This window comes from Sciurus vulgaris, assembly GCF_902686455.1.
Source record: "Sciurus vulgaris genome assembly, chromosome: 2".
Classification (NCBI taxonomy): Eukaryota; Metazoa; Chordata; class Mammalia; order Rodentia; family Sciuridae; genus Sciurus; species Sciurus vulgaris.
Window position 1 is genome coordinate 173,321,082 of NC_136462.1, and position 16,366 is coordinate 173,337,447.

The 16,366-nt window shown below is 43.1% G+C and overlaps 1 protein-coding gene across 1 annotated transcript; it reads left to right on the plus strand.

Annotated features, from left to right (window-relative positions):
- Window positions 1-223: 223 nt before the first annotated feature.
- On the plus strand, window positions 224-9,652 carry PROKR2 (prokineticin receptor 2). Its single transcript, XM_079126255.1, has 2 exons — window positions 224-806; window positions 6,645-9,652. Exons 1-2 carry the CDS (start codon window positions 349-351, stop codon window positions 7,339-7,341), a joined length of 1,155 nt encoding a protein of 384 aa, XP_078982381.1. The 5' UTR covers window positions 224-348; the 3' UTR covers window positions 7,342-9,652.
- Window positions 9,653-16,366: the final 6,714 nt, after the last annotated feature.

Consider the following 16,366-nt stretch of genomic DNA (forward strand, 5'->3'; position numbering starts at 1 on the left):
TGCTCTCAGTTCTTCCTGATAGCTGCACCACCGGTGGAGGGCGCCCCAGCTTCCAAATCTCATGTCTCCTCTCCCCTGCACCCTGAGTAGTTCTGTCTACATACAGGTAGACAGTGGGTTTGGTTGGTCTGTACCTGGGGAACTCTGGAGGGATGCTGCCAGACTTCTGCATTCTCCTGTGATCCACTGGTTGTGTCTCCTTCCAGAATCAAGATGCTGTGTCAGCTCTCCCCAAGGATGTGAGCAGGATACTAGGCTCAGTCATATCTTCTGTGACAGCAGAAGATCTGGACCTCTCAGCTGTATTCCCTGCACTTCCCTCATACAGCTCCATCCGCAGGCATCACCATGACAGCCCAGAACACAAACACTAGTTTTGCTCCCAACTTTAATCCACCCCAAGACCATGCCTCCTCCCTCCACTTCAACTTCAGTTATGGTGATTATGACCTCCCTCTGGATGAAGACGAGGACATGACCAAGACTCGGACCTTCTTTGCAGCCAAGATCGTCATTGGAGTGGCCCTGGCAGGCATCATGTTAATCTGTGGCATTGGCAACTTTGTCTTCATTGCTGCCCTTGCCCGCTACAAGAAGCTGCGCAACCTCACCAACCTGCTCATTGCTAACCTGGCCATCTCTGACTTCCTGGTGGCCATCGTCTGCTGCCCCTTCGAGATGGACTATTATGTGGTGCGCCAGCTCTCCTGGGAACATGGCCATGTGCTGTGTGCCTCTGTCAACTACCTGCGTACTGTCTCCCTCTACGTCTCCACCAATGCCCTGCTGGCCATCGCTATTGACAGGTGAGGACCTTGGTAGGGGTATAAGACAGAAGCCAGCCAGGCTGACATTTTTCTCACTTCAAATCAGACAGGCTTGGCACTGCTCCAGATTTGAATGTTCATTGATCTGTTGAGGGGCAAGAGGAGCTTTTGTTTCTTTAGCTGTATTTTGTTCCCCCAAATGTAAGCAAATGTGAGGCTCCCAGTTCTGACCATCCTCTCTCAGAATCTGTTTTAGTGCAAGCATGTCACATTGATGACGGTCTAAGGCATCAAATACAAAGGCAAAAGCAGAAAATTCAGACAGCTCCTACTTAGAAGCCAAGGGAGGGTTACTAAGGAAGCTTGAAGTCAAAACAATATGCACCAAGTTTTTCCTGTAGCCAGATTGAGATACAAAACATTTCCATCACCTAGAAAATACTTGTGCCCCAACCTGTCAACTCCCCCAACCCTAGCCAACCTCTGATCTAATTATCATCATACTTTAATTCTGCCTGTGCTTTAACTTCCTAAGAAAGGAATCATCCAGTATATATTGTTCTAGTGATTTTGTTGCAGAACTGACTTTAAAATGAGATAGCAGAATGTGTTTGCAGAAAAGAGGGAAGGACATGCTTGCTTTTGCTCTTTTGCATATATCCATGTGTGCTCATTTGCATGCATCCATGTGTGCTTATTTGCATGCATTTGCATGAGATGTTCCAGAAGTCCTTGCCCTATTATAAATGTATAAGATAAAAATTATAGCATCTAGTGACAAATCTTATACATGTTTAATTTTTGTGAACAGTTGCAGACCAGCATCAGATCACCAGTGGCGCCGAGAGGGACAGTTGATTTCTTGTCTTCTTGCTTACTGCCCACCCTTTTGAGCTGTGCTGAAGCTCATTTGATTAAGGTGTTTGATCATCTTTTTTCCCTTCTGTCTCCTTTCAAACTCTTCAACTTTTCCCATGTTCTCATGTGCTGTTTATAGGTTTGCTGTCCTTTGTAATCAAGCAGTTTATTGTTTTTCATTTATGGTGTAATAAAATACACACACAGGTACAAGATGCATCTTCCTCTCATAGAATATCTGAAGGAAAAACGATTTTATTAGAGCTCTGAGGTTCTCCAGGCCTGAAACCAGCCTTTGTGAAATGTGAACTTACCAACCAACTGCACAAAATTCGCCAGGGAAAATGGCACAAAGTAGCATCTGATGCAGTGATACGGATTCAGATTCCTCAGTCCCCTGGATGGAAATCCCTCAGGTTGGGTGCTAGGAATCTAAAATTTTACTCAATTTCTTAAGTGATTCTGATGTTCACTGAATTGACAGTGATCACTCTTCACATCCCTTGTCTCCTTGTAGCCTTTGTCTTCATGATGTTGATTTTGTTTTGTCTTACTGTTTGTAACATTGGAGTTCCTTGGGACATGATTACTCTGCTACAGGAGATGAGGGAGAAGTTCTTTTCACCCCAAACCAACTCTGCCCCAGGCAGCCTCTCTGCTCCTTCAGCAGTGCCATCACGTTCCTGGTCCCCAAGTAGGAGAGTTACCATCATCCTTTGCCTTCTTCTCCCCTTGATTCTCACTCATTCCACCCATTGGGTTCAGTCCTACGCCGACTCCCAGAAATTCTCCCTCTGGCCTCATCTCTTAGCAAGTTATGACTGGTCCATGATAATGCTCTTCTGATCTGTCTTTTGTCCCCAGGGGCTCCTGACTGTGCCCTGAAATCCATACTCATCCCTATGAAGCACCAGAATATCACTATTGAGGGATCTTCCTAAAACATTTAATTGCTAATAAAACCTCTAGAAGTTCCATTGTCTATAGGCTACCTGCCAAATCTTGAGTCTAGCATTACAGGGCCTTTATGATCTGATGCCAATCTGTCTTTCCAAACTCATGCTGTTTATGGAGATACCAATGGTCTTTTCTAAAAGATAATGTATTTTAAGCCCAATAACCATGTCTTCAATATTTCTGTCTCCACAGAGCCTTATACCTGTGTCTTAATTTGGATTATTTTCAAAACACTCTGAGAGAAGGATACATGTGCCTGTAGCACCAGGAAGTACCTATAGGAAGGTGGAGAGTGAAGCAGGAAAGGGAAAGTAGTCAATACAGGATACAATGTCAAAAAAGTTTCCACTGTGGGTATCTAGAGCTTATTCCTGCTGGGGAACTGTTAGAACCAGTGGATTACAACTCGGACATCTCCCAGGGGTGGACAGTGGGAGGGAGCTGGGGTATTTATACACCATCGCTCATAAGGCCTTGCGGAGGACTGCACTGGGAATGATGTTCAGGTGGCCAAGAGGACTCTGGAAGCCAGAGAAAGCCGTTAGACAAAGAAATGCAGGTGTGTTGGCAGGTGAGCGTGGACAGGTGTGCACTGAAATGGTAAGAGCAAAGGGACACGAACAGGACACTGACTGCATCTGCTCCAACCTGGTAGGTCCACAGCAGGTTGCTGGGCCCTGCTCTATGCCCAGACTATGGACATGGAAACGATGTAGGAAAAGCCACAGTCCTTGACCTCAGGGAGCTTTTCTTCTACCCAAAAACAAGCATTTGTGAGACATAAACAAATAATCAAGAGATACTGATGCATAAATGATAGGGTTTTTTTTTTTTAAAGGAAAAGTTCCTTGAAAGGTTTGTTCTTTTTTATTTGTGTATTATAATTACACCCAATACTGAGATTCACTGTGGCATATTTGTACATGCACATAACATAATTTGGTGAATGTCATTCCCCAGTGAGTTTATACTTATACTTGATGATGGAGGAACCAGCTGGACGGGAGGCTTTTCCACTGGGTGTGTGCAGGGGGAGCAGTTGGGCTACATCTGGCAAGAACAGGGGAACTCAGAGCTACATCTTTGGGGGTCCAATAAGGCTCAAAGATGTAAAGGCAGCTTGTGGAAATTCAAGCCTTAGACTAAAGAAGCTTAATAAATAGCCCCCTTCTCCCCCATCAGGACCTAAACCAGTTGAAAAATAAGGCAAATGATAAGAAAGATGAATAGAAATCTCTCATCTTTGCCCTGATGATACTGATTTTGGAAAACAGGACCGTATCTGGGAGCTTGGGGGATACTTCATGCTCAACCCCAGAATTAGGCCTACATAACCTGGGAGAAGTACACACCCCCCCGTCGGTGTTTTCATTTAGCTCTAGGATAAATATGCCTGTTCTGTGTAGAAATATCAGAAGGGCCACCTGGTGCTATTTGTGTATGCTGCAGCCAGAGAATAGCCAGGTTCATGCAGAAGAGGTGCTATTTCAACTCACAAAGACTTGAAGGAAACCATTGACCTCAAGAAACACTTCCAAGCAGATAGATGGCACCAATACCTTGCAGACGTCTCTCTTGCTAGTGAGTGAGCCATGGGAAATGACCAGTATAAGTAAAGTACTACAGCTTCCAACATGCACTACGTATGTTCGCTTTCTTGAAACCTAAAAAAAAAATCCTGATAGATTGTCAATAAAGTTATTATGATCTGCATTTCATAAATGCTGAAACTAATTCACAGGAGTCTAAATAATTTATCCAAGTGCACAGCTTGGATCCAGGCCTTCTGAATAACTTGCAGACCAGTGTTCCTTTCTTTCTATTTGAATTTTGAAACATCCCATAGAATGAGGAAAATGTTATAAATGAAAGAATTTGAATTTGAAAGACAACAGAATAAGCAGGATTGTGGGGAAATTTCCTTTGGCATTGCTTACTGAGATCCTGCCCAAGATAAAACCAGAAAGTGAATAAGTTCTGAATTTGTCCTGTTTTTTATAAGGACTTTGGGTTCAGTATGGTAGGCAAAATAATGCACCCGTCCCCCAAGGATAACTACATCCTATTCCCCAGAAACTGTGAACATATTACATTACATGCCAAAAAGGAATTAAAGTGGCAGATGGAATTAAGGTTGCTAATCAACTGATCTTAAAATAGGGGAATTATACTAGATAATCTAGGTGGAGCCAATATAACCACAAAGGTCCTTAATTGTTGAAGGAGGCAGAGAGTGAGCGTCAGAGTAATACAGCGTGAGACAAACTCAGTTGGCCATTGCTGACTTTGACCAGGGAAGGGGTCATGGGCCAAAAACTATAGGCAGCCCTGAAAAAGGAAATGCACACACGTGCGCATATGTGCATGCACACACACACACTGAGTCTTCTGACCTCCAAAAACAAAGATAATTGTGTCGTTTCAAGCCACTATTTCTGTGGTCATTTGTTATAGTACCAACAAGAAACTAATTCACCCAGTCATTATAAAGGGGCAGTGTTTGTGAGATGTCCCTGCTCTAGGTAAGGATGAGCCAACCCATTTGCCCCTCTCTCCAGTCCTGTGAGGCTTGTCCACTCAGGAAAGTCATATAGGTTCACATGGCAAGGCTGGATCAAATGATAAATGAAGAGCTCCACTACAATTTTGCATATTAATACATTCAGGATGGGCTGCAGTCAGTGGTTGTGACAGATCCACCTTCATCCTGGATATTCAGAAAGCCTCAAACTTGGGGAGAGCCATGCTGCCATGGGATCTGCTAGTGGAATTCACTGGGTTAGAATCAACAATGGGCAAGGAACAGGCAAGAGAAGATAAAGCAAATTTATGGCAGAAATATTGTCAGAGACAGGAAGTAGAAACCTGGAAGAAAGCCTCTGTAGTCAAATTAGACACTTGGAAAGGTGATCAAAGGGTCTGGTTTACAAAGGAAAAGGAAGTTGAATCCGATTTTCTATAGATAGCTTCCTGCTATTAGCCCCACCTGCTTCAATCTTCAGATATGGGACACATGTTTATTTCCATGACTGATTTGTTTCTTTCCTGAACTTTATGACTTTTATCTTTCTCTACTTTCTTCTACCACTCCATCCTTGCAGAGAAGTGATTTCAGGGTACCCAAATATCTAAATAGGTTGTCATTCATTCTCTCTGGAAAGAAGGTAGTCAACCTGCACAGTTGAGCTCATTTTCCACAAAGGACTCTGCTCTTCCTGGGCAGTGTGGTTCATCAGAAAGAGCAGGGATGAAGCCTTATAGTATTGCGTTAGCTTCACGTACCTTCTCATTTGAACATGAGGTGGCCCAGGGAGGTGAGTATAAAAGCTTTGTACCAGGAGCTTGAATTCCACTGCTTGCATGACTCTAGCTTGAACAAGACATTTACTTCTCATCAGGGTCCTTAGTTTCACCACAAACCCACCCCTACTCTCCTGCTTCTGTAATGCAGGGTAATACCTGGTGGTGGGGGTTGGGGGAAGGGGTGAGAGCCCTCTTCCACTACCTGAGAAAGGTCCCTGCCTCTCTTGGAGGTGCCCAGCCCTTCTTCATCTCTAAACCATGAGTTATTTAGAATGAAGAGCTTTGAGAGCATTGTATTCTTGGGCAAGAATGGCTTGAAAACCAAGGTAGAATAATAGGTCCATTAATAATAATAGACCACATGTATTTATTGAGCACCTACAACACAGGCATCTTACAAATATTATCATATTTAATGTTCACAGCTACCCAGCAAAGTAGGTGTCATTTGACCCCAGGTTGCAGTTGAAGAAAATAATCTCGGAGAGATTGGGTAATTTGGGTCTGGAAAGCCAGAATTTATTCAGCCTGTCTAACCTGCAGCCTGTGCTATTTCCACTAAACCACACCACTACTCCAAGTGCCAAATGATGTTGCTGACATGAGATGAAACTGGTTAAATTTGGGTAATGAGTACATGGGGATTCACTGTGCCATTCTGATTTTTTGTGTGTGTTCAGAATTAGTCAAAAAAAAAAAAAAAACCAATAATTTTCCAAGCATACAACATTATGATTATTTGCTGTCCTTCCTCACCAGGTATCTTGCCATCGTTCACCCCTTGAAACCAAGAATGAATTATCAAACCGCCTCCTTCCTGATTGCTTTGGTCTGGGTGGTTTCCATCCTCATTGCCATCCCATCAGCCTACTTTGCAACTGAAACCGTCCTCTTTATTGTCAAAAGCCAGGAAAAGATCTTCTGTGGTCAGATCTGGCCAGTGGATCAGCAGCTCTATTACAGGTCCTACTTCCTGTTTATCTTTGGCCTCGAGTTCGTAGGGCCTGTGGTCACCATGACCCTATGCTATGCCAGGATCTCCCAGGAGCTCTGGTTCAAGGCAGTCCCTGGGTTCCAGACAGAGCAGATCCGCAAGCGACTGCGCTGCCGCCGGAAGACAGTCCTGGTGCTCATGTGCATCCTCACAGCCTACGTGCTGTGCTGGGCCCCTTTCTATGGCTTCACCATTGTGCGCGACTTTTTCCCCACTGTGTTTGTGAAGGAGAAGCACTACCTCACCGCCTTCTACGTCGTCGAGTGCATCGCCATGAGCAACAGCATGATCAACACCGTGTGTTTTGTGACCGTCAAGAACAACACCATGAAGTACTTCAAGAAAATGATGCTACTCCACTGGCGACCCTCTCACCATGGGAGCAAGTCCAGTGCCGAACTTGACTTCAAAACCAGTGGGGTGCCTGCCACCGAAGAGGTGGACTGTATCAGGCTGAAGTGACATGCTAGTGTTACACAATTTAAAACCCACATCCAGTTCTCAGAGCATCATCAACCAAGTTCTCAGGCTGCATGGAAAAAAACAACTGTGTTCATGCCATTCTGTCTTCAAAGAGCTTGATGCTTCTAAGTCATAGCATGCAATGGGGCTAGACACAAACCGCAGCACAGGCATTTACTGACATCTGCTTAGTGCCTACTGAGTACATCATCACAACCATGACAGCAGACACAAGTAGTAGCAACTGACTTGGACTGAAGACCAGCTGCAAGCAAACCACACCAATGAGATTAGACAGGGACAACAGGAGCTGTCCTACCTACTATGTACAGAGCCATTTAAAAAAAATCAAAATGGCAGAAGTTATCAGAGTCATCAAACTACATCTAGATATACAGATGACTGGAAAACGACCACAAATGGCATCTGGACTCACCCTCCATGTTCCCTCATTCTGTATCTTATCAGAACAGGAATGTCCACAGCTATAAGAATAAGGCAAAGAAGTTGTGCTCCATTTGTGTACAATGAGTTGAATGCATTCTGCTGTCATGTATAACTAATTAGGACAAATAAAAAATGTAATGATAAGCCCATCAGTATGGAGTCTACAGTCTCATGGGAAGAGAACACCAGCACATTGACTTCCCAACTCAGCCCCTACTATTTCCTGACATGTTCTCTAGGATTGTGACTGCCAGAGAAGAATTTTTCTTGCAACCAGACCAGCCTTGTTGTCCTCTACAATGGTATAATGTCAAGGGAGAGAACAAAAAAGTCTTACTGATGGCTGGAATCTCATCGTTCTATTGGGTGAAGATAGTCAATCCTGAGATGAGGAACACATTCAGTTCCTTGCACTTCCATGTAAAGGATTTCAGGGGCTCTGGAGTCAGAAAGAAAGAGCACCAAAAAAAAAAAAAAAAAAAAAAAAAGGAATGGAGGTTGCCATTGGCAATAAACATAATCTGTGTGGCCACTTTGCTAAACACTGAATCATTTTTTGGCAACACACTCTCTTTTACAAAAGAAGCTCTTCTTGGAATCCAAAGACCAGATCAGGGTTCTAGGTCTTATGTGACCTAGTTGTTTCAGGTGTGTGTGTGTGTGTGTGTCTCAGTTTTGTTTTAATGAAATGAAAATAATGGAGACTTCTGCCTTCCCTGCCATTGGGAGATCCCCCTGAGGTCATAGTGTGTGAACATGATTTGAACTACACATATGAAAGGAATGGATAAGTGATCTTGAGCTGTTTGTTTGGAGGGAGTTGTTTGGAAACCCTATCCACTGTGGTTTATTATGGAGAAAGATCTGCAGCTTTTTATTCCTGTTCTTTGGACCAGAGACCCTTGAACTCTTTTCACAGAAACTCATCTAAACAGGGGCAAAAAGGCACCCTGTCCCAAGGAAATGTAGTCTCTCAGTCTCCCCATGGTCTTAGAAGTGCTGATAATCTTTCCAGCATGTTGTCATCAGCACACCCCAGGGCTACATTAATAGGATTTCTGAATCCATTGGTAATATTATACCACTGTGATGATCACACGAACATATCCTCATTTCTTCCTGATTCATTTTGAAGCAGAGACTGTACAAATGGTTTGAGATTGAACCATTCACACTTGGTTAACTCCAGGTTTTCTGTAGAGAAGGAATTATTCAGTTGCTTGTTTCTTTTTTTCCCATGTTTTTTATTGGTGCACTATAATTGTATATAATGGTGGGATTTATTGTTACATATTCATACATGCACACAATATAATGATATAATTTGGCCAATTTCTTTCCCCAGTATTTCTCTTCCTTCCCCTCTTCCCTCCCCTGGTCCCTTTCTTCTATTCTACTGATCTTCCTTCAATTTTCATGAGCTCCCCCATTTATTTGTTTCTTAAAATTATTTGTTTGGTTTCTTTTTCCAAAAACGAAATGCCAATCAATTTTTTTCTATCACCTCCCAGCAGACTTACCTTCAACCCAATCATTGTACACTCAGAAAATGCACTCACCACATTAGCCCACACAAAATGGTTTATCAATTCTGATTTCACAAAATTTCACAGTGCATTCCAAAGCCAAGCAAGGAAGCATTGTGAGTTATCTACATTTTTACAAATGTAACACATTTGCTTCCCTGGATGAGGTGACACACATCTATAATCTCAGCTATCTCTGAAGGCTGAGGCAGGAAGGTCCCACATTTGAGACTAACCTGGATAACTTAGTGAGACCCTGTCTGTCTCAAAATTTTTAAAAGTGAAAATTAAAAGTGGTGGGGATGTAGTTCAGTGATAGAGTGCTTACCTCTAGGCATGAGACCTGAGTCAATCACCAATACTGGAAAAAAAGGTAAATAAAAATAAAAATATTTTTATTACCCTCTCCTGACTCTTCTAATGAGAAGACTCTTTAAGAGTTGACAATATGTCAGTCAACAGAATTCATCCTTTTTATCCTAAAGTGTACCATCCTCCTTTCACTTTAATTGAAAAGAAACTTGTAAATATCAGTGTGTATTTGTGATTTTCCCAGTGAATAAAAAGTGTTGTATTGTTATTAAATGAAATAATTAACATATGGAATCTTAATCATAGTGTTCAAGTGTTTCCCTGCTAATCTTTTATACCACGTTAATGTATTTAGATATCAATGAAGCAACAGCCATCAAAACAGCTCAACCCTGAAACAGAGACAGAACTTGCCAAAGGCATTCTTAGAGCAGTGGCAGCTCATACCAGCAACCAGACTCATCTCTGTTTTATCCCTCAAGCTCATCGCCCAGGACCAAGGCACCTGGTGTGCACACCAAGGACTTGTGCGCAAATAAGCAGGCAATCATGATAATGTGTCCATGTTACTCCTCAGTTTTAAAATGACCTTGTTTGTTTAAATGTAAACTGCTGTTTGCATGGAGACTACTCATCCCTCCATCCAAAATTAATATAATAAATTAATTGTATTTGTGTCTTCTGAAGACTAATTAATGGCAAGTGTAAGATACTTTTAAAGTGGTAAGGTACACACACACACACACACACACACTCATTTTTCCCATTTATTATATGTTGAAAAATTCATCTCCTTTAGCAAAATAGATTCATTTTCTCATCCAGGACAAGAAAAAAAATGAAGTAAGTTGCCTCTCAAATTGGAGAAATTAAAAGATGACTTCAGGCCCTCAGGCATGAAAAACAATTCCAGAATTAAAAGGGAGAATGTGACATGTAGGAAGTGATTAGAAAACTTAAAATGAGTTCTATTTCTGCCAGAAACACATCTTCCCAATTTAACCATTATATCCCTTGGGCTCAAGAGGAGATACACGCACACACCCAGGACACCAGACCAGGAAAGGCATGCCAATAGTTTCAAATGCAACATTGGTAATAAGTAATAAGTCTTGAACCATGTAGTTTAATACAGATGTTCTTGGTAACTTGGTGAGATCCTGTCTCAAAATAAAAATTTAAAAAATTTTAAAAATGGCTGGGGGATGTAGCTCAGTGGTAAAGTGCCCCTGGGTTAAATTCACAGTACCAAAAGAGAGAGAGAGAGAGGGAGAGAGAGAGAGAGAGAGAGAGAGAGAGAGAGAGAGAGAGAGAGAGAGAGAGAGAGAGAGAGGAAGGAAGGAAGGAAGGAAGGAAGGAAGGAAGGAAGGAAGGAAGGAAGGAAGGAAGGAAGGAAGGAAGGTAGGTAAATGGGTCTGGAACCTTCGTCAGATACAACAAACTAAAGGCTATGCGGTTGTTTCACTGGAACTTAGAAAAAGTTATCACTGAACAGGGAATTAGACAGTGAGCTTTGCCTCCAAGAAATTGGGAAGTCAACCCTTGGATAAAAAGCCATACAGATGCAATATCCTTGCATCCCTTTGTTGAGTCCTTGTACTGAAATTCCACATGTGATTCTCAGGCTAAGATGAAATAATTAATTTCCGGAATCTTACCTAATGCTGACCTTGGGTTCCCAGCTGTGGATCTGTGTTATAGTTTGAATCTTGAATATCTCCTAAAAAGCTCATGTTTTGAAAGCACAATTCCCAATACAGCAAGATTCAGAGGTAGTAGGGTAATGATTAGGGCTGTAACCTCATAAATGGATTAATTCATTTGATGGATTAACAATTTGGATGGACTACTGTGTGGTAACAGCAGGCAGGTGGGGCTTAGCTGGAAAAAGTAGGTCACTGGAGACATGCCCTTGAGAACTATATCTAGTCCCTATCACCCGTCTCTCCCTTGACCCCTGCTTCCTGGCTGCCACGAAGTGAGCAGCTTCCCTCTGTAACGGCCTTCCTGACTTTTGGGTCTGCCTCATCTCAGACCCAAAAGAATGGAGCTGGCCAACCATGGACTGAGACCTGTGAAACCATGAGCCAAAATAAATTTTTCCTTCTCTAAGTTGTTCTTATCATGTATTTTGATCACCGCTATGGGAAGCTGACTAACATAATCCAACTTCTAGGCAGATCCAAACATAATCCTTGTATTGAACTCAGCCACAGGACAGTCCAATAGGCAGACAAAAGGGTCTTTTGTCATACATACACACGTACTTGTATATATCCTCGTTATTTTTTGGATTCCATATTCATGAATTTGCTTACACACTAAAATTTATTGGTAACCCGAATCAGTATTCATGATGCTTTCACAGTCATTCATGTACACACGCTAAACAGTGAAAAAATTGGCACATGTTCCCAGTTGAGGTCAAACAAGTTGACTCTCCACCTTCTTATCTCAGCTCTTGAGTAACAGAATTCTTTTCAAGGTCTAATTCAGCATCACATCTTTTGCACTTTTGTGCTTTTCCTTTGCTATTTCACTGTTTAAAATGTCCCTCAAATGTAGTGCTGAAGTGATGTCTGGTATTCCAAAGTACAAGAAGACAATGATACAATGCTATGCCAGGCGTGGTGCCACATTTCTGTAATCCCAGCTGCTGGCAAGGCTGAGGCAGGAGGAACCCAGGTTCAAGGCTGCCTTCTCCAAGTCAATGAGACTTTGTCTCAAAATAAAATTTTAAAAAGGGCTGGGATGAAGTACAGAGGTAGATCACTTGCCTAGTATCTGTGAGGCTCTGTGTTCAATTCTGTTTACCAAAAAGAGAAGGAGATAAAGGAAGAGGAGGAGGAGGAGATGAGATGAGATGATGTGTGTTAGAGAAGCCTCACTCAGGTTTCAGTTACAGGGAGGTTGGTCATGAGCTTAGTGGTAATGAATCCACAGTATACATTAAATAAGGAATCGTTGAACAGAAGCACACATAAAAACAAGGTTACGAACTGACTAGTTGACACAATGTTGTGACCAGTGACTTGCAGAAACCTAACCCTGTGCTTCCCTTAGGAGTTCAGTACTTGGTAACTTGGTGTTTGAGATGAACGCATAGAACATTACTCTGAAGAATGAGAAGACTGTACTCTCTCAAGTTCAAACCTTGTTTGTCCTAATACACAACTTCGGACACTATCTAGTGAAAACCATATGGTCTAAGATTTTAATTGGCCAAACTGTCACTTTTTCACGGCATCTCTGCCTCCCCTCTTTCCTACCCAAGTCTGCCACTTTGATGCAAATTGAAACCCCCTGGAAAGGAGGATCTGTAAAGGAAATGCACACATATAACCAAATCACAGCCCACGCTTTCTGGGGACCATATGTCTTAGGAGAACTCCTTCCCCCACCCATTTTAAAACTTGAAAGCTACAACTCATCGGTTCTACAGCATTGCTAGGAACAGGGAGAAGAAATCTACACACCCTCCCTATTCCAAACTGGAAAGGGGGGTAACCCTTGGCTAAGACTTTAATTGAGCCTTTATGTGCCAATTGCAAAGCTTTTTAAAGTCAGTCTTTGCAGAGCCGAGGGAACAGTTATTAAGAAGTAGTGCTATTTCTTACTCCCAGAAGACCCGGGTGCACAACGTAAGATTGAGATGAAAGATAGGAGCCAGTGATCTTCCCCGTAAAAGTGCAAAGTTCAACTCCACTGAGGAAATGTGGTCTTGAAAATCATGGGGTGTGAAGGAAAATGTTATTCTGTCTCCTTGTGGGTTACAACTCTCTCTCTCTGGTAATTATCATTTGTCTTTGGAGAAAGAAAGAGGGTAAATGGAGGGAGGGAGTGGGCACTCTCCACCACATGCAATATCACTGGAAACTGTGAAGAATGAAGAGGCTTGTGTGCAAAATATGCAGATGTGGCAAAGACCTGGAAGAAAGTTAATCCTGTGCTGCCCTCTGGGGCCTAGAATGTCAAGAGTCACCTCCCATTCCCCCAAGACATTCTCGTAGACAGAGATTTCAGCACCAGAGAGAGCAGGACCAGGTGAGACAAACCCCTGGGGAAAGCAGTGGATTTTCTAAAAAAAAAAAGAAAGAAAGAAAGAAATGAGTGGGGAGCTCTGTGATAAGAATTAAAGAGAAATTCAGTGCTCGCTTTAAAGCACGAACAAGGTAAAAATGTTTGCATCATCACTTCCTTTCAATCTATAATAGAAGTCAGAATAATAAGAGAAGAGGGACATGATACCAGATTAGAAAAGAATCCATTGTCTTTACTTGTAGATGAGATTATTGTCTGTACAGAAAATCAAAAAATATCTAGTAAAAACAAATAGAACTATGAAGAATATAGCGAGGTGGTTGGCTACAAGATCCAGAAGCAAAACTCAGTAAAGAACTTGACAAGTCTGAGACGGCCAGGCACCTCCCCTCCTCCCTCACAAGAAGACTGTCTCCCTGGATGCAGCACCAGCTCCAACCACAGCAGCGACCATCCTTTGGACCTCTGCGATCCAGCTCTCCACAGTGGGCTCTACCACGCTATCTCCCCAGTTGATTCCACTCTGGTTCCCCCACTCCAACCTGCATCTTTGCTGTCTCAGCAAACCAATTCCACCCAAATTAGGATCCTTGGTGCCTTTATTCTCTCTCCATGTGCCAGTCGGGGTCTTAGGGAAAAATGAATTCAACTCAGCTGGTTCATATGAGCAGACTTGAATGAAAGCGCTATTTATAGCTGTACCTGTGAGGCTAAGGGGACAAAAAAGAAGAGATCTGGCTCCTAGAGACCAGCAGCAGCTGGTATTACTGTCCTTGAGTCTGAGGGTAAGGGAAGCAAAGGAATGCAGGAGCCCAGTGAAAGCTGGAGAGCGGAGAAGCCATTCCTGGAGGATGGAGCCACAGCCAGTAGAGGTTAGTCCTCTCCTTCCGTCTACCCTCCAGCCCAGGTACCTCTTATTGGCCAAACCCAAGCAGAATCCAGCTGGCAGGCAAGCCTAACCAGTGCCATATGTAGGGTCACCCTCTGGGGTACAGAGCAGGGCAGAGAAGGGCAGAGCATGCCGCTGGGTGGAGAGACAGGGCAGTAGCCGATGCATTGTGGCAGGCCCATCATTGCCCCTGCAACCGCCATAGCTTCAGCTCTATCAAGCCCAGACTGCAGCTCCCCTGGCCTCCAGTCAGGGAAGTTTCCCTTAAGACCTACATGAGGTGTCTCCTGGCATCATGGCTCCCACCAGGCAAATGGCTCTTCCCACTACTCAGGTATCAGTGAGACCATGACTGTCTTCTTCCCCTTCCTAGGAGTGGGGGTGAATGAGCATCCTTGGCACTTCTCTATTCTGGGGAGTTCCTGGGAACCTACAGAGAGAGGACAGGGAGGGAATGTCTCCTCCCAGGGAGCTCCCAGTAGAGACAGGCAGGTAGGATGGAGGTAAAACTGAAGAACACAGGAATGAAAAGCTTAAAGCAGGATTGTAGTCCAATTGTTAGGGATAGTGGAGAGAGATGGTACCTCCTCTCCATTTGGGGGTGTCCAAGAAGGAGCAGGAGGGTGCAGGCAGCCCTGATAGGGAGGGCCACAGCCACAGTCATGTAACAAATCCCCTCCCTCGCTTGCCTTCCACTCTGAACAGGCCAGGACAGATTCCCGACCCCCCACCCCAGGACTCACAATTGTCCACCCTTCATATGTGCTTCTGCACCTGCTTCTCATGTTCCTTCCTCTTCTTCTTTTTTTCAGGTTTATTTGTGTCATCCTCATCACTTCTTGTTGTCACATACTCCCAAATTCATATTCGATGCCAATTTCATGACTTAAAAATAGAGTTGCCATAACAACTTTCTCAAAACTCACCGGCTGGCTGCATTATTTAGCAGTTGGCATGTCCCTCCTTGGAAAGACACCCTAGTAAAAGAGGGAATGGGTTTCTATTTTATATTAACACCGATATGCAGGCACTAGAACCAATACACTCACCATGTCGGGCACATACATTAGCTCATACCACCCTCTCACCAACTCTCTGAGGTCTGAATCTCTATCAGCCCCATTTTATAGATGAGGAAGCTAAGACTCAGAGAGGTTGAGTAACTTGCCCCAGGTCATACTGCTAGGAAGGGTATTCATATGTGGAAGTGGGACATGTGCATGCACAAAGTGCAGAGTAGTTACCTGAATCAGGGAAAGGGGTGCCGTGTAGGTCAAAAAACACAAAGCTGTAGCTATATAAAATTAATAAGTACTAGAGATCCAATGTGCAGCAAGATTATCTTAGTAAATAATATTGTATACCAAAAATGTTCTTAAAAAGTAGATTTCCAGTGCTCAGACTACACACACACACACACACACACACACACACACACACCACCACATGGTAACCATGTGGGAGATACCATGTCAATTTGCTTGACTGTAATGATCACTTCACTCTGTATATTAAAACAGCACATACATCTTAAATACACACAATTTTTAAAAAGTGAAATGGGACATGAGTCTAAAACAAATACTCTTGGCCTGGGGAGATAGCTCAGCTGGTAGAGTGCTTGCCTTGCAAGCACAAGACCCTGAGTTCAATCCCCTGTACCACAAAAAAAATAAATAAACAAATAAAATAAAACAAATACTCTTGCCCCATGTATTTAGGGTTTCTCATGTAAATCATTTCAAAGATCCTGAAGTGAAGACAGAAACATTAGAGATCATGATACCAAACTCCAGGAGATTTTGCTCTT

Excerpts from the sequence above, each read along its gene's own strand:
- PROKR2 (XM_079126255.1), top strand. The coding sequence starts at position 349 with ATGACAGCCCAGAACACAAACACTAGTTTTGCTCCCAACTTTAATCCA. Across the intron at positions 807-6,644 it reads CTGGCCATCGCTATTGACAG|GTATCTTGCCATCGTTCACC; the intron begins GTGAGGACCTTG and ends CTTCCTCACCAG.